The sequence below is a fragment of the Papilio xuthus genome, unplaced genomic scaffold (genome assembly GCF_000836235.2).
Source record: "Papilio xuthus unplaced genomic scaffold, Pxut_1.1 DF826933.1, whole genome shotgun sequence".
NCBI classification, from domain to species: Eukaryota; Metazoa; Arthropoda; class Insecta; order Lepidoptera; family Papilionidae; genus Papilio; species Papilio xuthus.
In genome coordinates, this window is record NW_013531716.1 from 2618902 (window position 1) to 2645964 (window position 27063).

Here is a 27063-nt window from a genome sequence, read left to right on the forward strand (position 1 = left end):
TATCAGAGCCCTTCATCGGGACCTTAACGAGTTGATATTGAATTTTGTACCTCTATCTATAGCCTCCATATCGACTGTAGTTTCGATCATCTGCTGGAACTTCTCAATGTCACCGTGAAGTTCCGATATAGGTTCCGAGAGCGCCGCGTGCACGGTCGCATTGTCCGCCTGCGCTAGACATTGTAGTAAAGACGGCAGCCTCTCTATCGCCTAAAAATCAACATATAATCTAGTTATTATATGAATATATGCCTATATACTACATTCTGTAAATGAATACTAATCGGATGACACCTCATACACTCTAATAGCTACAACCATTTGAGATAAAGGTCACCTTTTTCCTATTCATACTGTACTTTGTCGATTCCATCTCCCTTTCTTACTATTTCCTCCATTGGATATGGAAAGAAGATTTAATTTGGCCACCAAAAACCGGTAATACTTTAACTTGACGATTGTCTCCTGTATCATTGTGGTATTGTACCGATTATTTCTGTTATTCTACCTATTCTTTAATTAGTAAACCCTCAATTAACTTGCCATCGTACAACTTAGGTCTCCCATAGACCCCTGTAGGTCTAGAATGTTTTGGGTATCACTTTCTAAGATAAAATGACCAGTATAAGATGAACCCTTTATTGCTTTTGTTTTCACCTGGTAGATCCTGTAGCAGTCGTGTAGACTGGCTTTCTTCCTGGTGAGGCGTCGTGCGAGGGCCTGCAGGTCTGGAGCGCGACGTAGCAGCTCGTGCAGCTGCAGCCTCACCTGCGACCTCTCCATCAACACCTGTACGATGTCCAGCCGCTCGTTGATCAGGTGGATGTCACGTAGCGGTTGACGGAGCCATTGTGCTAGCAAACTGAAAACAAAATATACCTATGATTGTAGCACAATGATGACACCTTGAATAAATTCCTCTCTATCTATAATAATCTAGGTTTTCTTAAATATAAGAAAAATGTAACAATCTACATTCTATATTGATCCGTAAAATAATGTTTTTTTTTTTGAAACTTCGATAGTTTGATCTAAGCCCAAGAGTGTTACTATCCTTAATAAAATAAAAAAATAAAAACGTTTATGTTTTAGCTAGTCTTTTAGATAATTTTAGCTTTATTACTTTTAGCTGTCAGGACCGCGCCATGGTCTCTGCCTACCCCTGTTTGTCAAGGGCGTGAGTTATTGTTAATATATTATGAAGCATTATATTAGGTATTTATTAAAAATGTAACCGTTTCCCGTGCTGAGTGCGACATCTGTCGAGCAGTCCGTAGAGACTGCGTGTGGGCGCGTGCGACGTGTCGCCCAGGTCAGGGAACACGTTGAGTGCGCTCAGTGCCGCCGCGTCCAGGTGCAGGAAACCATCACTTTGGATCGTGCTTAGATGGAACCTAAGGAAAGTTTCATAATTATTACATCGTACTGATATTATAAATGTTAAAGTTTGGATGGATTCATGGATGGATGGATGTTTGGTAGCACGTAACTCCAGAAATTACGCATAGCTAAGGGTCAATACACGAGTTGTATACACTTGTACTAAATAAAAAAGACGTGCAAATTAAATCATTTTTTTAACAAAAAAAACTGTTCTGCTCTCACCCAGTTAATTTAGTTTGTTTAATTACACGCGTTCCAAGACTTGGGTGTTAGTTATATTTTTAAACATAAACATACAATACAGTGTTCATAAATTGAACTGAAAAGAATTGTTCAGTGAATAATCCTAGCAAAAGAAAATTATTGAATAAAATATACATTGTTATATAATATTATTCTGATTACATAACGTTATGTAAAATAAAGTAATTAATTTATTATTGATAGTCTTCCGTGTTTTACGTAACATATCACGTTGAACTGCATGCTGTTATATTGCTCTGACAACTATATTATACTTATCTCTTACACTCTCTTTGAGAAAACTGAGACAGCAATATATTAAACTCGACTTCATTTTAACAGAATTCATTTGCATGCTTTATTACTACGACTTAAGATTATGTTCTACATGTATGGTAAATATCACCAAATTTAAGCCATTCTGGAGATACCTTCTTACCAATGGAATGGAAATGAGAAATTATAAAAATCCTGTCTAAACAAATTTTACATTTATAACTCTGTAATTACAGACTTATTAAAAACCAGACATGTTTGTATTATAAAATATACTAATATTTTTAAAAATAAATCCATAGACATTTTTTTTTTATATCAAAATATTAGCAGATTATTTTCTAAATTTACTAATATTTCTTTGACCATTCCAACTAAGCTCTATGCTTGTGCTAGGATATGGTTTACGACAATAGCCGAATGGCGGGATTCGAACCCCCGACCTCGTGATCGGAAATCCGTACCCTTAACCATTAGGCTATTGACCAATAAAATGTATGAATATCATTTCTTATTTCCATTGAAATCAACTTTGCAATATTTTAAGTACTACTTTACTTACATTAAAAAAATGACAATTGTTAATATCGAATTCTACAATATTGAGGAATATTCCAATCTTACTAATATTATAAATGCGAAAATTTACATGGATGGATGGATAATTGTTAGGAAGTACTAAAAGGACTTTATGAACGCTGTTGATGTAGAACATAGTCTGGAAGTACGATAATCTACTTATTAGATATTTTTAATTCTTTGCGGACGGAGTCGAGGGCGACAGCTAGTATTCCATAATGCAGACGCATAAATACAAAGGACGCATATAATTATGAATTGATTCGAGAAACAGCCAAAGATTAAGTTATCTAATGTTTACGAGTGAAATCCTAAGAAATGTGTAAGATAAGTCGACTTGTTATTTATAATTAGGGTCAACGTATCCGACGCGGTTGCACTAACCCCACATTACAATATTATTAATAATAATACGTGGAAATAAAAAGTGAATTTTCACTGTTATTTGATATTTGTTTTTGTTTTATTCTATATTAGATATAATCGTGTTATTCTCAATATTTTTTAGTATAAGCTTTTGCCCGCGACTTTGTCCGCGTGGAATTAAAAAAAAAACTTATTAGACTAAGTGTTCTTTGGGATTATGTTCTACATCTATGTTAAATTTCATCGAGATCTAATGTACCTTTTTGTATATACAGGCGTAGTAAAAAAATCCATACAAACTTTCGCTTTTTTTTCTTATATTATAAGGCGGCAAACGAGCGAGCGGCCACCTGAAATCGCTGAAATAGCGAAGTGACCGTTGCCCATAGACATACGCAATTGCATATGCGTTGCCTACCTTTAATGAACGGAGGAGAGGATGATCAGAAATAAAATATATTCCCTTTCCATGCATCCTCTCATCCGGAAAATCCACTTCCACTTCCCATGCTTTCCTTATAAGAAAAAAGGTGGGAAGTGCAAGAGGACTAAATGAGGCCTCCGGGACGCACACTCATCAGACTGTACGCGGAATTGCTTCCACTTGACGCGTGTCTTCTGTGTGGTCGTGGTATTTCACCGGGCGAGCCTGGACAATTCGTGCGAACATGTTAAAGCGGGCTCTACCACTGTTATAATATTATAATGAGTACATTTTATATTGATAATTCTTTACAAGTGCTTAAATAAAATAAAATATTATAAAGGTAGAATTTATCTTGAATGGAACCTTCCACAACTTTGCCCATAAATACATACATACAAATTTAACAATATTCATAAACATATATATTAACGCCCCCTAGTGACAAATCACTGAAGATTAGATTTACTTTTATAGTATAAGTTAAGTTTGCCTATGGAAGTAAGGGTATGGTCTATCCAGCAAAGGAGACACAAGCTGATGATGGAAAATTACCTTCCAAAGTTGGTGTTTTCATTCAGTAATGTGGTGTATCTGATGGCAGCAGCTAGACTGGACATGGCAATTTCCTTGCGCGTCTCCGGGAACGCGTTCGCATCCTGTGACTGACTGTCTTTGAACTTCAGCAAACGATTCAGATCCTGAACCAGCCCTTCCGTGGAGAAATCTGATCTCTTTAATTTTGTTACAGTCACATTTGCCCTTTGCATTACTTTTTTAAGGGCTTTTTGCTGAAATGAAATATAAATTGTATTAACAGAGACGAAAATCTTCGCGACGGACTTCGGACTTCTTAAAATATTTATTAGGTAAATACGTAATACTTCTAAGTAAGAATCATGTTATAAGGATAAATAACACCATAAACAACATTACGACCTTGAAATATATTAGTTTATACGATTGGTATATAAAACTAGCTGGCGGCTACAGCTCCGTCCGCGACAAACAAAAACATAATTAATACCCTATGTGTTCTTAAAGATTATCTTCTATATGTATGTAAAATTTCATAAAGATCCGTTCAGCTGTTCTGGAGATATATCGTACCAAACATCCATCCATCCATGCCTCTAAACATTATTAAGACTAATAAAAACAAAAATTAAAAGTCATGACGTTACCAATAAAATAGAAGCGCCTATAGCCTAATGGTTAAGGTACAGATTTCCGATCACGAGGTCAGGGGTTCTAATGCCGCCATTCGACTATTGTCGTAAACCATGTCCTAGCACAAGCGTAGAACTTAGTTGCAATATTTAAAATGCTGCTAATATTTAAAAAAATACAAATCCCGTGAAACCCAAAAACCATTTTTTATCTTAACCTGTATATAAATTTATCTTATATCTACTAGCTACTTACATCATCATTATCGCCTTGCACTACGAGACATTCAGCCGGCGCAGTCTGCACCGTGATTGTCTCCAGCTGCGTCAGCAAATCATCGTCTGTGAACTCCGAGATGGAGAACTGATAGTCTGCAGATGTCACGCAAGCCACTCCTAGAAGACGACCCTGGAGAATAAAGTACAAGACCTAGCAATAACGGTTTTAAATCTACTGGCGCCCTGTGTATTTTTAGCAGATTTTTATTAAAACACTACAAACCCCTCTCTTTTAATAAGCCTTCCCTCCCTCCAGGTTAACAGGGTTATAGTACTGTAATATTTGATGGAGATGAACACGACACTGACAGAGACAAATTGAAAAGTGCGATCATTTGAACATATACATGTTCATCATCATAACATCTGAACGTATCCATAATATCAAAGACAATAATATCAAAGGTTGCTGAAAAAGGTTTATAAATCAAAAAACCTATCGATTTATAAGTTAAGAGAGTTTTTCATCTCAGAAATCATAGAAAATGCTTGTCGGGTAACCAATAGGTGATGATATTCTACTATAGGCAAATAACATCTGTCGACTCAAGACTTTATAAGAGATAAAATCAACAGCAAAAGAACAAAAGAAAAAAAAACAAAGAAGAAAAACAGAAGAAGAAAAAAGAGCAAAAGAACAATGGAATCATTAATTAGTAATTAAACGATTCGCCATTTTAATTTATAGTTTCTGTAACCTTATTGTGCAGCAAATTATGTTTTAAGTATTGCATTTGTTGATTTAAATAATACTACATTTATTTTATATTAGTATGCTGTCCTCCAAGAAGTTATTATTAAAATTTGTATGAGATAAGGCGGAATTGGTCTCTGAGATTTACAAAGCATCACGGTCAAGTTTAGATAACGCAATATAAACTATTAATTTATCTTATTTTAATACTGAAACATATACATTGTTATCCTACTTTCAACTAGTAATGAAAAAACTTATTCATTTCAAGTAAAGAAAAAAAATCTCTTACGTTATGTCTCTTTAGTCACTTAAAAATGTTGCACTATAAAATGTTATAAGAAAGGATGGATTCGTTATATGAAAACCAAAATTAAAATAAATAAATATATCTTAAACTAGCTGTTTCCCGTGAGGAATTAAAAAAAAACATAATGCCTATGTGGTTTTCCAGACTATGTTCTACATGTATACCAAATTTCAGCAAGATCTATGCATCCGTTTTGGAGCTACCTTGTGAACATCGAAACATTCGCATTTATAATATTAGTAACCTTACCTTTGTTACGGCATCCGTTTTAAAATTAACCGCCATCAAGCATGGTGCGTTTTCATTGGCAGTTCCAAGACCGTCACCTAACACCTCCTCTAATTGCGACAGATTACCAGGCGAACCTTTATATTCTAATCGCCATTCATTATTCTTAGAAGAACCTTCACATACATATATTTCAACTCGGTATCGCTTCACCTAGAAATACACATAGAATACTGAAATAGCTAATAAAATATGGTGCAATAAAAAAAATGTTTTGTCAACGATACCAAAAGTACTCTGGTATTACCCATTTTGTTGTGGTACAGTCGCCGTCAGCTATATTGCAGCAGACAAGATGACCAAATTTTTGGTTAGGTGTGTATAGAAATTATAGACAAGCAAGCTCAGATAATATTGAAGTAATTAATGTACAGATATCAATAGTAGCTTGTAGTGTATGGAACTTATTGATATTTTAAATTATTCAGAAGTATTTGGTTACCGTATCTGCTACAATATATCTGACGGCGACTGTACAATCTGACAACATTCTATGTCTCAAATACCAAACCACTAATAACGCAATCAATGAGTATTTAGAGTATCCCAAGGCATCCAACATACCAGTAAAAGTTTTCTGATGAGTATTTCAAAGTTGCCCTTAGAGAGTACAAGGTAATCGAGTTTATCTGGTTCGAGGCCCATCTTCTTGATATTAGCAATGGAACAGAAGACCTCGCGAGCGGCTGTCGTAGCATCTGCACCGTGAACACTGTAGTATTCATTGCGGTCAAATATACGAACTGTTGTTGGTGGTTTCTGAAAAAAATATTTCAAGATTTTCAAAGAGCATTCTTGATATTAAGCCAGTTAGTATACTAGCCTTGTTGGGACAGAATAAGAAAGGGACAAAAGATTATAGAACAAAATATTATAATAATAACTCAATGTTACTCTTTTTTTTTAATATTAGCAGATTTTTTTTGTAAATTTACTTATATTTTTTTACCATTCCAACTAAGCTCTAGGCTTGTGCTAGGATATGGTTTACAATAGTTTAATGGCGGGATTGGAACCCCCGACTTCGTTATCGGAAATCCGTACCCTTAATGCTAATGACACTCTAAAATGATTACACTTTATTGTGTAACTTCAATGTTTAAGAGCTCATTTAAACATATTATATTAAGTTTCATTGTACATACTACATATTGATTTTATAGTAAAGAAATATATTTGTTAACTATAAGATATATTCTATTAGTAGAAAATGTTACTTAATAAATAATAATCATAATTATTAAATCATTTTATTGTATTAGCAATCATTTGCGCTAAACAATAAGTTTGTTATTCACAAACATAGTAAAATAAACAGATAACGTAGAGGAAAATGGTTTACACAATAAGAAACATGTATTGTTCTAATACGCATACAAAAATTGGTGTATTAATAATATACAATTGTTATTACAAATCGATGATAAATCTTGCACGACAATTTTCTTGCAGTGATAAAACTGGATTGGATTTGAGTACTACAGTGTTTTTTATATCATTAGAGGACAAAAAGTTGTAGAATCATTGTTATTGAGTGAACATTGGACCACCGAAAACATTAATATTAGAGGAACTATACTTTTGTTGTATAGAAAATAAGCGAGTTACAGGATGTTTCTTTTTTGACAGCATTGCATCACGCTTGCCTGCATCGCTTTACTACATCTAAAATTGTGTTCTGCGCAGCGACTCGTGAGAGATTCAGAGCTGCCAAGATATATGAAAACAATTGTACCACTGAATGGTAAACAATCTACCCGGTTTTAAAGATAATGGTGTTTTATAGGATTTTTTTTGGAGTTTACGTGTTTAAGCAATTGTTCAGTTTCTTGATGAAAACATTTGGATTTGGATTAATTTAAGACAACGAATAAATAAACAGTTTAACTTAATTTAACTAAATAAAGAGTTTAGCAATATCGCGGTACGTCACTTCAAACCAATTATTTCGTTAACTAAAATGCAAGACAATATTTTTCGCAGTGATATTTACACAGTGGTGGTTGTCGGTAGAAATAAACGCTTCAATATAAGACTGTGGTTGTAGGGGTAGTACAAATTAATGCCATTAAAAATATATCGTATTTTTTAAAATAAATTAAAACACAACAGCAGTGAAATATTACAACAATTTATTCCCTGTATATGAAAAGAGATTTGATGACAAAGATACGAGTTCTGCAGGTTTTTAAATGTAGATTATATGAGAGAAACATCAAGTTTAATCATCTTTCTCCTACGTATTTAGAAGCTAATGAAAGGAATCGACTATAGATTCGGAGGAAGGTGTAAAGAACTAAGATTCATCTAATTTCAGGTAATTTTTTTAGCTACTTATTTAGAATTGTTACTTTATTGTTTTTTTTTTATTAGAGAAGGTGGCAAACGAGCAACGAATCGCCTAAAATTATATGATCCGACGCCCATGGACATCCGCAACGCCAGAGGAACCGTACATGCGTTGACGGCGTTGTTTTATAACGCGTTAATAAGATATTAATTCACTTTTGTGCTGCATCAGAATACATAGATTTACTTGTATACGCCAGTAATATTTGTTTATTTCTAAAGAAAAACAGCAATTTTTTTTACAAAGTATTTAATGAACATAGCCAATGACAGGTCCTCAAGAACAGTTCATGAATACTAGTAGTTAACATTGCTGTTCGTATTCCATACACCAACTAACCAGATGTGACATTATTTGAGTCTACCTCCTTAAATAGGCTATAGATCTCACAAAACACCAAAAAAAAAATTATCAAAATTCTATTTACGACTTTATGGTTTGTAATTCAATTGTGGTTGTTGTTGAGAGTTAGTCAACTTCATGTCTCGTTTACGATTGTGAAATTATCTGTTTGGCTGTTGTAATGACATTGTCATATTAACTGCTTGGAGTCTTGTAAATTCGCGGTTTGCTTATCCTCTTTATCCTTTATAATGTCTGGGAAGACAAGTTATTATATTAACTAATTGATAAGGTTTTTATATTTTTCCTCTGCCCTTGTATCTTTGTCCTACTTATAAATGTAAGCAATATTAAAATGGGTCTGTTTATCTTCACGATACATTAGCGATTTATTATAAAAATAAGCGACAATAAAACTTCGAGAATCAACAATAATTAATATAATGACAGTTATCATTGCTTTGTTACGGTTATTCTTTAGAATTTTCAAAGTTTTCAAACACTTTTGAAATTTATCATTGCATAAATAAATAAAATAAATCGAATTGAACAAAAAACGTAGACCAAAAAGAATTATATTTTGTATAAAAAGAAACTATAAGTTAATGATGAAACGCAAAGTTGGAAACCTTCATAAAAACTGAAAACCATACTGTTTTCCGCGGTCCGTTAATAATTTTTATAATCGAGACGTTTGTCTCTTGTTATCTTAAAATAAGAAGAAATCTCGTCGACTTATCCGATGTTTAGTAACAAACAAAATACGTCTTTATTGATATTTTCACAGCTTTTTTGTATACATGACTAATAACAATACAACTGTGAAAAAAAATGATTAAAGAACGTAGAAGTGAGATACCGTCATTTTATCCAAAACAAAGTAATTTACGATTTGTGTATGAAGTCTTGCTAAAGTATTATAATTTTTATGAACTTAATCGTGCTGAGGACATCGGCTTCTTAGTCCAGTCTAATAAAATTAAGTTTACCATTCTTTGTGCGGGACTCTATTTAGGGTTCCTTATATAAAAATCATCGTCTTCCAACTTCCTATTGTGATTTTCTTATATCTTAATTGAAGGAGGAGAATGCATAGAAAGATAATATTTTCCCTTCGTATGCATCACTACATCCGGGAATTCCACTTCCACTTCCTATCCTTCCTTATAAGAAAAAGGATTGGAAGGGAAAGATGACTAAAAATAAGCCTCGGGCCTCGGGGACGGCACACTCATCAGACAAAACGCGGAATTGCTTCCACTTGAAGCCTGCCTTCCGTGTGGTCATGGTATTGCCCCGGGCGAACCGGCCAATTCGTACGATTATGTTAAAGCGGGCTCTACCACTGTTACTTGTGATTGTTTTATTTTAAATCAATCTCTCTCAACGAATCGTTTAATGGTTCTTTAAGAAGAACTCTGAGTGTAATTTTTTTAAATGAAATAATTGTTGCTCACATACTTTTTCAGGTAAAACAGAAGATGTTTAAATTAATGATATTGAAGTTGTTGTAATTAAGTAACATCGCCTGATTGAGTGCATGATGTCATGCGATCTATGACAAACAAGATGGAATATTAAATTTTGCAAGGATTCCTAGTGATTCATGTATTAATCAGCAACAAATATAGAGGTGTCTCTTGTCAAGGATTGAGGAGGTATGTGACGTGTTATATTTTGCATGGCCGCTTCTGAGAACGCGGAGCAATCGCGACCGGCCAGGAGGTTATCTTAGGTCTTAGCTGAGATATAGAATTAAAACAATAAATTGGCGTCTCCTGTTCGGTCAAAGTCAGTATAGTGCGACAACTGTGCGGTATTCGACTAGTAAATCCATGAATAATTAGGAAGACACAAAAATCGTAAGTTATTTTTTTATAAAGTTTTTATTTTTATAACTTTTTATATTACGTGGATATACGTTTAATATTTTATTTTGTTTAAATTTATTTTGAAAAATAATATATAAAATATTACGTAATATAACTTTAAGAAAATTACCACGTAGCTTTCGCTTTCTCGAATAATCACAGATAATTTGTGATTTTATATTGCGACTAATGAATAGATAAAAATTGTACAGTTTATTTAAAATAGATTAGATTTACTCCTGTAGAAACAATTCAGGTTTTAAAAAATATATAAAAAAATAACATTGCTGGACCTATACTAATCTTTACTAATATTATTGTCATTTTTAAAGATAAAATCTTGAAACTTATTTTTAGGCTTTTAATTCGATATATATAATTCATAATGCAATATAACGGAATAGGGAATGAAAGTTTATATTACAATATGTAAGGTTTATGTGAATGTTTTGTAAGTTTAATAATTAAAATACTACCCAAAGACAGTACTTTACGCGAACAAAGTCGCAGGCACAATTAGTCTAATATAGCAAATACCTTCAATTTTTTTTCTCTGAAGTAAAGGTTTTTATTTTTAAATAATTATTATTCAGAAACCTTTGTTCGTACCTCTATATTTATTAATATAATAATATAAACAGAAAAGACGTAAGATTCCATGAGATATTTAAAATCAAAAGCATTTTCTTCGAAATTTTATTTTTCAAATTAAACAGTCATTATTCAATTGTTTTAAAAATTGCTTATAATTTCGATATGAGATTGTTCGGTATTTGCTTTCATAACAATTTTATTACTTTTGAATACAGCATAGGATTAGTTAACGTTAGTGGGTCACTTAGGATCCTACGTTCCATTCTCTGCTGACGGAAAGTGAACTTAATAATTACGATTATTTACTACGGGCCTTGTTCATATAAAATTTAGTATTAGAAGTACCTTTTTATTAATACATTAAAATTTTAAAAATAATATTATCTATTTACAGAAGGAGTCTTTCAAAATGAGGTATTTGCTTGTCATTGCCGCGTTTACGGCTTTGGCCTTTGCAAAGCCGGAATTTTATAAGGAAAAAGAGGATTTCCAATACTCCAGAAGCTCCTCAGATGAAGGCAGTAAGTCCGGTTTCTATGGGGCTCAAAGAGGCAATATGGGAGGCAATTATGAAAAGGCGCACAACATGGATGGTTTAGCACAGCACCAAATGAGTGGACTCGTTCGCACCGTCGAAGGCGAATTGGGAGACGGGTACAAAATGAGAACCGGCAGCGTGTACAGCGCTGCTAATTCTAGGGGAACCTATGGCTCAGGCCACTACGACTTAAGCAATCTACAAGGTAGAAACTTCGGGGAGACCGAATCATTTGATAATTCGCATTCTTCAATGATGGCACAGAGTTCTGCATTTAGAAATTCCAGATTAAACGGTGGTGCGTACAGCAGTAGCAACCGCGCCCATAGCTCGGGATACAGAGGATATCAAGCTGGAGATCAATCTCAACAATATATTCAAACGGATAACTTGCAATCTGCAGATCATTTGCAGAGCGCCCATGGCTACGATTATGGAAGTGAAGCTGCCCATCTTTCAACCTCAGGCTTTCAAACCCACCACGATTACGATCTAAGCGCTTCCAATTTAGATCGCACAGGTGCGTATGGAAGCAATACTCGAAGCCGTATCCTAACTGCCGCTCCTGTAAGAGTTATCGTCAGACCCGGAATCAGAAGGACCGTGCCGCTCACTGCTCAAGTCTACGATGCGGACCACTCAGATACCTCTTTTAATCTTGAGCAGAGTAACATTAACAGAGACGCGGAAGTATTGAATACCAATAGTCAGCAAGTAAGCTACAGGCCCTCGAATGCTCCTAAACATTATGAATCCTCATACAGTTATCACAAGGAATGGGAGAAACATAACACTCAGCCAATTAATGCCCCTGGTGCCGAACCTACAGAAAATCCTTTTCCTGCACAAAGTGAAATACGTGGGGACGTAAATGAAGAAAAAAATTTAGAAAACATTCAGCAACATTCAAATACTTACAATACGCAAGCGAGTAATACAGCATTTGCGGCCAATACTCAGTCATCAAGTCAGGCTAGATATCAAGCAGGCTATAACAGGAAACATAGCTCCAGTTCTTCATTGGCAGAAAACACTAATGGCTATATCACTGGTAGACGCAGCGCTTCTCTGACCGGTGGTTCTTTAGTAGCATCAAATGCTAACGAATACAATGCAGGCAGCAGTAGCTCATTGTTAGCCTCTAATGCAAATGGATACAAAGCAGGTAGCAGTTCTCTGTTAAACGTGAATACAAATGGATTTAATAAGGCGTCCCATGCAACCAATTCCGAAGAGAGTGTTGCTAGTGCTGCTGATTCAGGAAATCTTGTGCAGGTATTGAATTCAAAACCAAAAAGTTACCATTCTTCGTATTCATATCATAAGTCTTGGGAAAGACAAGGCGACCCTTACGTCATAAAACCAGCTGGAAGTAGTACGTTTGATGGCCAGGAATCTCAGAAATTAACAGCCGCTTCAGCCAGCCAAGGAGCATATTCATCGCATCATTATGGAGCCCAATATAAACAAGCCCATCATAGCTTTTCACAAAATGGATTCGATAGTGATTGTGACGAAGAAGGTCACGTACGCGTAGCTCGTTCTTCCGACTCACGGTATAAACCTGAACTTCAGGCTTACCAAAATATGTACCAAGGCCAAGAGGAATATGGACAACAAACACAGAGCCGTTTGGAAAATTTAGAAGACTTGGGGCAGCAAACACAAAATCAATGGGATAACCTGCAAAACTTTGGACAACAAGAACAGAGTAATTGGGAGAATTCACAAAACTTAGGACAACAAATCCAAAGCCAGTGGGACAATTTACAAGATTTAGGGCAACAACCTCAACACCAATGGGATAACTTGCAAAATTTGGGACAACAAACTGAGGAAAAGTTTGATAAGCTGGAAGATTTAGGTCAACAACCTCAAAGTCAATGGGATAATATTGTAAGTCAAGAAACAGAGCAAAAATTTGATACTTTACATACTATGGGTCAACAAAGTCAAAACCAATGGGATAATATGCCAGAAATAGGTCAAATGACTCAAGGAAAATTGGATAAGCTAGAAAATTTTGGGCAACAAACTCAAACACAATGGGACAAAATAGAAAGTTTTGATCAGAAATCACAAAATAAATTACATAAAGTAGAAGACCTGGGACAACAGCAACAAGCGACTTGGGGAAGCACGGAACAGCAGAATCGCAGTTGGCAAAAATTAGAAGACCTCAATCAACATACGCTAAGTAAGTATACAAAATAATAAATCAAAATCTTTACTCTAAAATATCGCTAGTCAACGACCAAAATAAACAAAATAAACTTTCTTCATAAAATAAAATAATTCGAATTCACATTACTCAAAAAATATCTAAATTGTAAAATGTAAAATTAAAAATTATCTCATACAACCACTTTATCCAGATTTATAAACTTTTAGAGTAGTTCTTTTTGAATGAAAATAATGATAAATTGAATATTTAAACTAGGCGATCTGGAACAACAAATACAGGATCATGATGAACAATCACCTAAAATGGTTTTCTATGGAAAAGAATTTGATCAACAAGAAAATGTACAATCGAACGATTTTAATCTGAATAATACTCAAGATTCTCAATTAATAGACAACAAACACTACAGTGAAAATAAATTGTCTCAGAAAGAAGATAAACAATTAGTTAGAGGTCCTTGGAATAACGCAATGTTTCATTTGGGTGGTTTTCAGCAAGAAAACTCTAATTTCGATTTAGATAACCAGAACTCAAAACATACACCTAACAAAAATTTTGACAGACCTGATGAAGCTCAAAATTCGGAAATGTATGAATTTGGGTCTCCCAAAATATTTGATAGCCAACAAACACAAAATACTTGGAATTTAAAGGAAGAAGATACAATACAACAGAAACCGTTTAATCAACAGTCACAAACAGGAAAGAGCTCACATACAACAACTGAAAAAAATTCACATCCATTAGGTGGTCAGTGGGACAAAACTGATAGTGAATCTGCAGAATTAGATAAAGACTTTCATTCACAAGATGAACAAAATTCTTCTCTGTTAGGCAGTCTTTGGGACAAAATTGATGGTATAGCCAAAGAGACACTTAAAGACACCTATGATGAAGATGATTCACAAAAGTCTAATAAAGTAGATTCAACAGACTGGTCACCACAAGAAAGTAAACCAAGTGCAACACACAACACACCAAAACCATCAGATTCCCCCTTAAATATAAATTTATTAAAACCTAATATCAAACCAAACCAAGATAAAAGCCCAAGGCCAATAGATGTAGGTCGTGGAGACATCGGTCCTGAAGATTCTGACTTTATCTCAGATACACCTAAATCAAATATACCATATAAAACACCAAAAGAAATAGATTCTTTAAGTTTAACTCGACCCTTAAACAAACAATCAGCAGACTCAAATGATGACAAAAACAAATTCAATATGCTAAGTGATAGAGAATTAAAAATAGTACAAGACTTGATTAAAAAAATTGAAACTGAAGACTCTGATGAGATTGTAACTACTACCAGCACAACAACTTCGCCAATTCCAACAATTTCAACCAACATAGATGAAAATATACTAGCTGATTTAAATGAAAAAGAAGAAAAATTTTTACAAGGAATTAGCAAACACATTATATCTAATGAGAATAAGAAACGCACTTCCACACCTTTTACGCCAACAAGATACATTTATAAAGAGCAATCAAGAAATAAAGAACAATTTGAACACAGTACTCATAAAAATCTAATTTCTCACCACCATGATGAAACAAATATCAACAAAGAGTTGGATCAAAAAAATGAAGACTATGAACCAGAAGAACAACAAAATATGGAGCAGCAATTCGAAGATTTTCAGCAAACACAGGATTTACAAAATGCAAACCAATTAGAAAACTTTTCACAGCAACATCAAAGTGATTGGAATTCTGAAAATAATCTCGCCCAAGTTTTAGACCAACAATTAATATATTTAGGGGAAGTGTCACGAAAGTTAAATGATAATCAGATAAATGATGAAATAAAAGAAATTGAAGCAACACAGAAAACTAAAATAAATGAGTTAACACCCCCAGAGCCAGAGCTAGAGACAGAAAAGCATGGGTTTTGGAAGTCAGTTGGTAGTAAACTAACAAATGCTAAAAAGAAAGTAATGTCATGGTTCTCTTAACAATGCAAATAACTTTTAACACTAATTGTCCGGGAAACCTAACATTTAAAATGTTAAGAATTAAGACCTACACAAATAAGAATTTACTTATAATTTTTTAACTATGTATATAAATAAAACCTTAGTGTAAAATTAAAATATGTCATATTGATTTTATAATTTATTAAAGTACACTTTTAAATAAGTAATAAAATATATGTATGTGAGTATGATTTTACCAACAATTAGCTTTAAAGTAATACACTTTATTTTTATAACAGTTAGGGCTGCAAATATATTTACTTATAACATGTTGCACATTGAGTGCAATTCATCCCTGTCTACTGATTCTTCGCTATCTCTTAACACATTAAAATTGTAATAACATTGATATATTAACATCTTTATTTCTGGAAACTTGTTCTAATATTAACTAAACCATAAACAAATAATATATTAAACTAAAATGGGTAAATTTTTTTTTTTTAGTAGAAAACTTTCTTCATGTAACTAAATAACATTAGACATAATTTTACTATTCCACTTAATTTTTTCTCACTATTTTCGCAATATAATAAAAAAGTGAACTATTGTAATAGCCACCATATACGATTGAACATGGATAAGCGAAAATCTAAAGGAATGCAATACTTTTCTCTTATAAAGGTTTTCTCTTATGCAAGATTTTCCCTTATACCAGTTGTCCATTTGGTTCAGACTATAACTCACCCTTAAAAGGTTTTTCGCTTATTCATGGTCAACTGTATAGAATTTATATATTTACTTAATTTTCACATGATCAAAAAAAGTTATCCAAAGCTGAGTAATACAATTTACATTTTGGTGCTGTGCAAACTAATAGTAACTACATACTGCAATACTGACCTCTGTAAGGGAGTTAAAGTATTTGATGAATGCCCGTTGCTGGACTGAATCTGAAAATTAAATGAAACTATGGGTTATATGCATTTGTAATTCATATTGAAGTCTCTATTTTGACAAAAACTATGAAATGTGTACATTATGTAATTTTAAGTGTCACACCAGTAGTGTTCTAGGGTAATTCAAAACAGTGTCCGATGTATTTTGATTGGTTTAAATGTAGGCTATTGATTGATCAATGACTAATAAAAGAATGTGAAATAATGTGTTTTAATTATTATGTGTTTATACAAACACAACATTATTTGTTGAACAGTGAAGTTGAAAGTAATCGTCATCAGCTCACTATACATCCCCATCGAGGGGCTTGGAGCCTACCCTAAGTTATGGGTGATTACGCCATAGTCAACCACGCTGGCCCAGTGCGGGTTGGTTGTTCTTCTCAGATATGTGCAGGTTGCATCACGATGTTTTCCTTCACCGCAAGAACGTCGGATAAATGTACATATGTAAATTGGAAATCGAAAAAGACATTGGTACATTGCGGTATTCGAACCCAGGACCTGCAGATTACAAGAAAAGTGCTTGACCCCTGAGCACCGACGATCAAAGTAATAAAACAATAAAAATATTCATTTAAAACAAACATTGAGAACGCTTACCTAAGTTCAAAGCTTGAATAGGTTGCAAAGTAGACATAGTGCTTAAGAAATATAAAAGTAAACGATATATTAAAGCATATCTATTTATCTGTTTATTTGAGTCGAATTGTTAATTTTTTTCTGATATCCCCAAAACTTCTCAACTTGGTGTAAACGTCAAAGTCAAATTGAAGCAAAAGTGGCGCGCTTTATATTACAGAGTAAATTCTATAATAGATTACAGTTTTTTTACGTATTTTGAACCTTGTCAAGTATTTAATATAGTTGTGTGGCATCTAAGTAAATTATCCTTTCCGCAGCTTAATTTTATATTAGAATCAAGACGTATTAGGTTCGATACTAGATTTTTTTAAATTAAAAGTACAATATTTTACAAAGGTTTATCTTATTTAACCTGGGCTCTCCACGTAGTAAAAACGTCAATCGTCAGTCGTTCTTCCAACAGTCATCTGATCTCTGATCTGACGTCTTTGACACAAATAATACAGGTCATGTCAATTGTCAATTGGATTGGAGTTGTGTTGTGGAGAAAAATCAAGTTTTGTTTATAATAAATAAATGTTTACTTTTATTTAAAAAAACTTAATATGTTGATTTTCAAATGTGCGCTTATTGTTCTATCGTCAACATATATTTTTTCGTGAGTATTAATGTTTTAATATATTTTTTTTTCTTGTTTATATTTACATTTTAGCTTCCAATTAATTAACTTACAAATCACCATAATTAACATTAACAAGACCAGTAAAATATAATTTTTACTTTTCCCTGATTCCCATACCATCATGAAATAATTAATTATAACTAAATTTAAAAATAATATGTTAATCTTATTGTTTGGTTTATTAAGACAGTTATTTTTTTCAGCCTTTGTTTACAAGTGGCAAAGGAAACGAACTCTCTAGATACTGGCCTTGCTTTTTTGTATGTGGCCAGCGGAGCAATAGGTGAGAGGAGATTGTAAATTGTTGCTTGAAATTTGTTACTTCAGAATATTTAAGATAACTCAAACAATTTTTTAAATAAATACACAGCTTTTTGGTGTAAAATATAATTAATTTGCCAACATACAAATGAAACTAATTATGGTTACTTACATTACTATTAGTTTGTTATAATTATGTTTTTTTTATTTCATCTTAAACTGATCGAAGTGTGTTTTTTTAATTTACTAACAATTTCTTTTTAAAGTGTGTCCTTTTGTGGTATATGTTCACAGTAATAATTATAAAATATATTGTTAATATTAATTTTCACACATGCCATGAAAGGATTCACTGAATAATATAAAATATCTTTATCATTCATCATCATATTTAAAATAATGCAATTTATATCATTATTAACAAATGTGCTAACAATTTTTTGCAGCTGGGAAAATCATTTATGACAGATACCAGCAAATTCATGTATTAGGTTCACTAACACCAAATCCCAATGTGACCTCCTTTGCCAATAGGATTGCAACATTTTCGGCCTCATTCCTGTCTTTGGGCTTCCTAGCGTATCTCTTACTATTTCTCTTTAAGGTAAGAATTGACTAATGTTCATAAAACATTGTCACAATAGAGATTAAAGTAATGATAATAATTCAACCATATTAAGAAAACAATATCTTACTTTTTAATAATTATAAATGTGAAAGTTTAGACGGATGGATGTATGATTGTGACAAGGTATCTTTAGATAAGCTGCATGGATGTCCGCTGAAATTTGACATAGATTATCTTTTTTAATAATTTTATTACCTGGTAACATAGACCTTTAGGTTAAATTTGACATAGATATATATATAGAATAAACAATGAAAAGACTCCTAATTTTATTTTAATTTCGAGAAAGGAGTCTCGGACGACAGCCAGTGTCATATAATTACAAAAGTTAATAAAATCAAATAATTTTTTGAATGTTATAGACATTATTAACTTAATTTATAACAGTATAAAAATTACGCATTGCTGTTTTAAGAGTGATTAATGTTATATACAGTGCTTTCATCATTAAAAATACCGCAACACAGATTATCAAGATCTAAATGCTTCGTAACTGATGTTTTGCAACACTAATGTAACTTTAATAATCGTTTTACATGTTATTTTAGTTTGTTGCTTTTAGTTTTTTTATTTCACCGGACTATCTTACTATAATGTCCAGAAGGGCGCAACGGATCTCTATTAAATTTGGCATAGATGTAGAACATAGTGTGGAGAAACACATAAGCCACTAATTATCTTTTTTTTTAATTCCGCCAGGACGGAGTCGCGAGTGGCAGCTGTTTGGAATAGTATAAAGGCTACTTAATGAGTTTTTTTTAATTCTGTGCTCACAAAGGTGTAGGCAAAAGCTAGTTATTAATATTTTAAACGGTTTTATTCATAAAAATATTAACCCATGTTTGTGGTATATCATTGGTTACATATAAAAGTGTGTTTGTATATATTTATAAATCTAATTATGCTATATGTATTTGAATTGATTTTAATATTGTCTTCAAATGAATTATTTTACTTTAACTCTGTTTTACAGGTGGATAGCCATTGCTTAATAGCCCTAAATATATTTATATGTGCGTTCGGCACTTTGTACTTATGGGTACAGGTTAGTATAAAATACATTCTTAATAAATTAATGTATAATTAATTTCAAATATCTTAGCGGCTCAAGGTCATAAGCGCGCTGCGCAGAGCGCTCCCCGCGCATCCTGTTATGCCCTGATACCCCTAAAATTTTACTCTAAGACATCTGAAGTTCTGATGTTTTGGTAACTTAAGTTTTAACAGACAAAATAAAATATTACATTCATTATTTATACTAATCATGTTTAAATAAGTTAGGTTTTTTTTTATTTAAATTAAAATATACATTTTTAATGTTTTTAAAATAATAATAATTGATAATTGTTGTCACTATTATTATTAATACTTGTACCAATTATTACATTACAATACCACAAAGGTTTGAAATATAAGCCCTAAGAGGTCATGTAGAATGGAGTATACTCACATTTCAAACAAGCCTATTGTCAGCATTTTCAATGAGTTTATTCACAGGCTATTTATAAATATTAACCAATTTACCCTTCGACATTCGTGTGTGGTTATATATTTTAATAATACAGTAATAGAGTAAACAGAATTAAGAAATTTAAAACGAATTGTTTAGTCCTACTGGAAATTACCATGCCCTCAAAAAAGCAGGTCTATTATTTTAAGGTCTAAATTATATATTTCTGCCTTTCGTCAAAAAGTCTTAATGCCCTAATCCAGTCACTTATCAATGTTTCCTATTTATTTGTATAGCTGGTATAGTCTTGATATTATTTGTTATATAAATAGCCGTAGTTAGACTTATCCATGTATTTGAGATCCTATTCAATGTTTATTGGATACTGAAGTTTATTCTATGGAACAAATTTAAATAGGTGATAGGTAATACGTATATACAGGAAGACTGTTTACCCGATTATTACCACGCTCTGTAGTGCTTGGCGGTTATAGGTCTTCTTTAGGCGTAAAAGAATATTGCTGCTTATTTAATGAAATCCCCTTAAGAATCCCCCACTTTCTTAAAAGAAGCTTTTGGGGAAACTTTACGGCAGTGGTTCTCAAACTTATTTTTTCTACTGCCAACTTTGAGAATAAATATTTTTTTAGCGTCCCATATTATCATATATTTAAAAACCACTATAACTTCAAATTAAATTAATTAATTATTGTGACCTATATATGTATATTAACGGAGAATTCTAAACGAAACCTTTACTATAACCCGCAACTTGAGACCTGCAGAGCCCACAAGGGGGCGTTATCGCCTACTTTGGGAAAGACTGCTTTACGGGATAAGTCTAATCTTTGTCTCGTTTGTCATATTTGCATGCTAGGATTTTTTTTTAAATCAGTCATGATAGATTCAGCCAGTTACAATATTTTTTTGTATTGTTTCAGTGTGTTTTAACAACGTATATTTCAACGTTATTTTATGACAAAAACTTGTTAATACTACGACAATGTCTTGCCAATTTGAGCTTCCTTTTATTAGTATTAATGGCTATTTTTGGAACTATAACTTCGTTCTTGACAGAAGGTAAATTATCAATTTATATTTTATAATACATATGTAAATATTGGAAGGATTTTAATATAATATTATTTCCAGATGGTTCCAGTGGCTTTCGAATTTGTCTTATCATCACGTACCTATGCAGTTATTCACTAACAGCTATTTTCTGCATATTTTTAATCTCCTTTCAGAAAGAATATGAGTACTTTGCTGTAGTAAGTTAATTAACAATTTTATTTAAAGATATCTTGGTTTGTGATCTTTATTATGTTTTTATTTATTTCAGGGCTTACGATCCGAATTATTATTAGATGACGCATGTTCATTGAATAATGCGTCAATCTCCGAAGTGGATGGTTTTAGGACACAAGATATGCTCTCTAATGCTATCGTAATAAAGGGGAGCATAAGTTGTGGGAAGATCTCTTGACCAGAGGCCGTGCCCGTAGAGGGCACGGTAACACATTCAAGTGGGGCCTCGAATCCCTTGCGCTACGGCAGCTTTGGGAATACCCACATCAATATAGAACAATTAGACAATGATAGTAACAAATGTTTACATGACGAAGTCCTTTTGGATAACGACGACAGTGGTATGTCATCAGAAGAAAATGATGACACTTTTAACGCGAGTGTTTATAATAATAATTTGAATATCACTAATAATATTGAAGGAGTAACAAAGTGCCTAACTAATGAATCTCATAGTGCTGTGCATTGGAATGAAATTCCTTGTTGTTCAAAAGATGTGATTAATAGTAATGTTAGGGATGAAGTGTACAGGTTGAAGTCAGCCGATATACTTAATGATAATGAGATAATTAATTCTGAATTTATAGTTATAGATTTGACATGTGATGTCGATGATGTGAGTGAATCTAAGTTTGGTCAGGATGTGATTGGTACAAATGTTTATAACATCGATTGTGATAATGCAAGCATTCTTAGCGTAGAATCGAGTCGGAGTTTAGTTCCTGTCGTCAAAAATGAAATAGTCGTATCTGAGAATCAGAAGTTGGTGAGTCTGTCACTCTCTATACTTCTAGCGGCGATACTACAAGCGATGAGATGCTTCGCCCAGTTTCTGGAAGACATAGTTGTACCACAGCGGCAATAATACATGTATTCTATATTTTTCGGTACAATATTCCCTAGTTATAATGTATTACAAAATGTTAACAATATATTTAGTTACTGTCTTGTAATTGTCGTTTTATTTAATTATCTAACATTAGGGAAATACAGTTAATTTATACTAAAGCGTCAATAGCCTAATGGTTAAGGGTACGGATTTCCAAAGACGAGGTTGGGGGTTCGAATCCTGCCATTTCGACTATTGTCGTAAATCATATCCTAGGACAAGCCTAGAGCTTAGTTGGAATGGTAAAAGAAATAGTAAATTTACTAAAAATCTGCTAATATTTCAATTAAAAAAAAAACTAAAGACGAGTAAAGTACGGATTTGAATCTTCGTTAGGTCATTATACGTCTCCACCCAGGGGCTTCAAGTCTACCCAATTTGGAGTGTCTAGACCATAGTCAACCATGCCATCCCAGTGCTGGTTGGTTGACTTCACACATGTCTGAATTTCTTCGCCGATATTTGCAGGTTGCACGATGATTTCTCTCACCATAAGAATGTCGGTTAAATGCTTATAGAAAATTTGTTTTTTGAAATACACATCGCTACATGGCGTGGCTTGAACATGGATGTTTTAGATTACGGTTCAATCCGCGCAATATCGGTCTATTTTGATGAATTGGGATAAAAGGAAATACGTATTCGTAGTAATAATTTAATAACTTATATAGAGCATTACACAATTGTCGCTACTATCCACACACATCAAATAAATTATGAGGTTAAATAGGTCGTAGGTACATTAACCAATTTATACTACTTATTGTCTCGTCGTCATTTCACTACAAGTTTATAAGGACGCCTCGTTTATCACTGTTATCAGTCTGTTGTTTGAGTTATGGCACTTTTTCTTCCATTTGATAGAGTTCCTATGTTCAGGTGTGGTTTGGTTGTCGGGCGCGGCGGGCGGTGAGGAGTTACCGACCACGATAGACCAGCGACGGCCGCGACGCTCGTTCAAATTTGGTAACTCAGCTATCAAATTGTTCTCGTATTCGCTCAGCACTAGATAATTCTCCACCTGTATGTAAAATTTAAACTGTCAGTAAATATGGGCTTCCTCTGGCGAAATGCAGTCAAACTTGGGTAGAAGAGAAACCTTTAGCGAAAGCGAGTCATTGTTCGGTCACGACGAACAATCAACGTAAGCGAGAAACTCTGGTTAGATAGAAATCTCTACAAGCCAGAAAAATATTTTGTAAATAACAGAGTTTACATTATGATAAATGTTATTATTTTTCTCAACAATGGCAAAAATACCTAACTCTATTTGTTTTATTTGTATTTATTGCAGTTATGTGAACAAAATTCGTTCACGCGTTCATTTGAAACGTTAAAATGTAACTTTAATTCTACTGCTGCGATACTTATATAATACATATTGTTGTCTCTGTTTTATCAAAAGGAATGAAAGGGATGACAACATGTAATAATATAATTTTCACCGTAGTGGAATTCTATGGTAAATGTCGCTCGTACCGTGAAAATTGTACGTCACGACTTGCTCACTAATGCGATTAGGGCTTGTGTAACGCTGTAGCGCTGTTACTCTTAAACTGTTTACCGGTGCTCTACATTTTTTACGTTCATTAGGTGTGTTCCTATTTAAGAATGTACAGTGAAAGTAACTTGAGAAAAAGTGACCTTAATTATAATCTGTATTAGAATCTAGAATACTTAGAAAGGCTAATACTTAGTTACTGTTTCTAGTGTTGCGTCTAGTCTAATGCGTGCGACCTCATCACGTAAAGTCTAATAGAATCATGATCACGCGTTAGTTCATTCATTATGCATATTCGTGCATCCTGTACACAGTAATTACTGTAGTTTAATATTGTTTAATATGGAAAATTAGAAGTTATCCAGTAAATGTACACTTTTATTATTTACAAATTTTAGACATTATTAATTAGAATATTTTGGCGTGAATGGCGCGCTTTCTTTACCAAGTCATATGTCAGAATGATTAGTGAGGGGATATAAACGTCGACATTTTAGCAAGGCTAGTGTTGCGTCAGTACACCGGCATAGTGTTGGATTTTCTTCCTAACACAATAATGACATATCGAAATAATCCTCTAATAATCTAGTCTATTGTTAAGCATTAATGAGTTATTAAAATGGATCTCAAGTTATAAGGTACATCACAATTTTACAAGGCTAATAGTCTATTGTTAGTATGCTTCATCATTATTAAATCTCGACTAAATGTTTAGAGATGTGAATTATGTTTTGCAGAAGATAGCTTAACGAGCAATTAATTTCATTATTGTTTTCTGTCCAATTAAGTAATGATTTTAATTTATGACCGTAAAAAATCAAGTATTACCTTATTACAACTAGTGATACAATCACCACCACAATCCAAGTCTTCTAGAAGATGTTCTGGTATATCTAGATCCAGGTCCAAGTCGAGACCTCCTTCTTCGCTGATACAGGTCAGCTCCGGCGGCAGCTTGGCAGGCGGGGACCCGAGGCTGCCAGGTCCAATGCTGTCCAGCAGGAGGTCACGACCCGCCCTTCCCGGCGCTACTAATTCTGCTCCTAGAACTTAGATATTAGTTTATAAAGTAAAATTACTACATTAGTGACACAAGACAAAGGATTTAGTGGTATTTCATTTTGAAACTTAAAAAATCAGTAACAATTAGTCTTGATGTAAGTAACTAGATGGCGTTAGTGTTTAACTGATTCAATCAATCCTTAAGTTTGTAAACTTTGCAGCACTCAGAATCATTAAATAGTAACTAACTAGATTTGGTATGTGAAATGAAATCTAAGGAACTATTTAAGTACCATTAATTTAATGAGAACGGCTGTCTAACGGAGACACTGAGAAATTGCTCAGGTTTTTCCAAATTCGTGTCCCTTTTCATGTCTTGGTAAAAAACCAATTCTTCCTAGATATACAGACTATAAGAGACTGTTGTTGGATGATTATAGAATAGGAAGAGGGTTCACCTAAGGCGGTGGCGGCGCCTGCGGCCGTCCGCGGCTCCCGGTCCCTGCTGCGACTGCGACGGGACTGGCCGCAAGCTGACTCACAAGTACCGCCATTTTCTCTGAAATACCATAACATTACGGATATTATGTTAAAAATGATCACATGGTTGAAACAAATAGATAATTAGCGTGATAAGCGCCGGTATATCCTCCTAAAGTAATTGTCTGCGACGTCGTGTGTGCAGAATTAAAAAAAATCTAGTAATAAATATATAGCCTTTGTCACCCGGGGATAGTCAAGCTTCCTTTGTATGCATGAGTTCATTTATTTAGTGTTTTAAATAAGGGACATAGTTGTGAATACTTGGTGTGTTTGTGCGCGACGCTGCGGCGGTGCAGGTCAATGCAGAAAAGAGACAGCGACCCTAATAGTGAGCAAGTCGAGCTGAAGTAATAGCCAGCCTTACTGCCGCAACCCACGTTTATGTACCCTGAAAACATATAAAGTAGAAAACGTTTGTGACTTACATTTACTAATCGCTTATTATGAAGTAATCAGACAGCGAATGGTTCTCATACAAAAATCTTACTAACAAAGTCGGATATAATGACTCGCTTATAGTGACATCTTATTGAAACCCATTTTTACTAAAACTTTTTAAATTGCAGTCGGTTATAGTAGTTGTTATAGCGACAAAATTTGTTGTAAACGAATTACACTGTGATTTAAATGACTTATTACTGCACTACATTCAGCGACGTTTATTGGTTGACGACTCTAGTGTAGCAGAGACGAATTATGGTGGTTTAAAAATCGAATACTTACGTAAAATTCGTTATTACATTTGATTAACACAACTAGTACCTGACAGGGGTACTCCTATTGCTATAGGTACAGCTTGCGAGCACTGCACGAAGCCCCACGTCCTGGCGAAGTTACGTGAACGTACCCTTTCATAGGTGTACATCTTCAGAGAGTAGTGGTAGCCTCCGCAGAATATACCTGAAATGGATAAATGACGTTGTTTTACTATGGTGTCCATATTGAAGATAAATTCTTAAAACGGATTGTCTCTTGCATTTAGCCATGAGGTACAAAAACAATACATTAATTTGTTAAGGACATTAGGTATATAATTTGAAATTAAAAGTTTGATGAAATAAAAATTCTTAAAAAACATTTCTGATTTTTCAGAATACAACTGTTGCGTAGTCAGTGATGCTAACTTAACAATAAGAACGTCGATGTCTCTATTTGTAATAAATAAATAAAACGAAGCTTTAATGAAAAATTAATTGCACATAAACATTACCATAGACCCAAGCAAACATCACGTATCCACTATATGAGCCCTCGACCGCGGTCAGTGCCATAGTGGCCAGTCCACACACGAAAACCGCAGCCTGCGTGAGGTATTGCCGTGCTATGCGGCATTCAGCTGACTTCTGACGTACCAGCAGGCCGAATGCTGCACACCCCACCGCCCATGCTAACCCGAGGTACGCTTGTAACAAGCCTGCGGTGTCACCCAATCCTGGAAACAA

General features: G+C 33.7%; 4 protein-coding genes across 7 annotated transcripts in view; 2 read left to right on the forward strand and 2 right to left on the reverse strand.

The window, feature by feature from the left end:
* The window catches only part of spel1 (DNA mismatch repair protein spel1), a 27862-nt gene extending 10207 nt beyond the window's left edge, over positions 1–17655 (reverse strand). For both annotated transcript variants that reach the window (XM_013317841.1, XM_013317840.1), the window contains exons 1-9: positions 17376–17655; positions 16717–16766; positions 6576–6770; positions 5973–6164; positions 4697–4849; positions 3827–4062; positions 1236–1394; positions 658–862; positions 51–210 (exon numbers count right to left, since the gene is read on the reverse strand). In XM_013317841.1, coding sequence (XP_013173295.1) covers positions 51–210; positions 658–862; positions 1236–1394; positions 3827–4062; positions 4697–4849; positions 5973–6164; positions 6576–6770; positions 16717–16766; positions 17376–17412 — 1387 coding nt within the window. In that variant the 5' untranslated portion in view covers positions 17413–17655. The remainder of the gene's footprint in view (positions 1–50; positions 211–657; positions 863–1235; positions 1395–3826; positions 4063–4696; positions 4850–5972; positions 6165–6575; positions 6771–16716; positions 16767–17375) is intronic.
* On the forward strand, positions 10462–16977 carry LOC106121997 (putative uncharacterized protein DDB_G0282133). Its single transcript, XM_013317839.1, has 3 exons — positions 10462–10565; positions 11563–13903; positions 14147–16977. Exons 2-3 carry the CDS (start codon positions 11578–11580, stop codon positions 15850–15852), a joined length of 4032 nt encoding a protein of 1343 aa, XP_013173293.1. The 5' UTR covers positions 10462–10565; positions 11563–11577; the 3' UTR covers positions 15853–16977.
* Positions 17656–17912: 257 nt separating the features above from the next.
* On the forward strand, positions 17913–22608 carry LOC106122001 (uncharacterized). Its single transcript, NM_001311864.1, is given in 7 exon segments — positions 17913–18015; positions 18243–18322; positions 18747–18904; positions 19902–19973; positions 21320–21458; positions 21531–21649; positions 21721–22608. Coding segments are annotated over 7 exon segments (765 nt in total). The 5' UTR covers positions 17913–17962; the 3' UTR covers positions 21865–22608.
* Positions 22609–23225: 617 nt separating this feature from the next.
* The window catches only part of LOC106122109 (monocarboxylate transporter 10), a 111374-nt gene continuing 107536 nt past the window's right edge, over positions 23226–27063 (reverse strand). For all 3 annotated transcript variants that reach the window (XM_013317976.1, XM_013317978.1, XM_013317977.1), the window contains 6 exons: positions 26832–27053; positions 26384–26521; positions 25883–26009; positions 25537–25637; positions 24905–25125; positions 23226–23596 (listed from right to left, as the gene is read on the reverse strand). In XM_013317976.1, coding sequence (XP_013173430.1) covers positions 23366–23596; positions 24905–25125; positions 25537–25637; positions 25883–26009; positions 26384–26521; positions 26832–27053 — 1040 coding nt within the window. In that variant the 3' untranslated portion in view covers positions 23226–23365. The remainder of the gene's footprint in view (positions 23597–24904; positions 25126–25536; positions 25638–25882; positions 26010–26383; positions 26522–26831; positions 27054–27063) is intronic.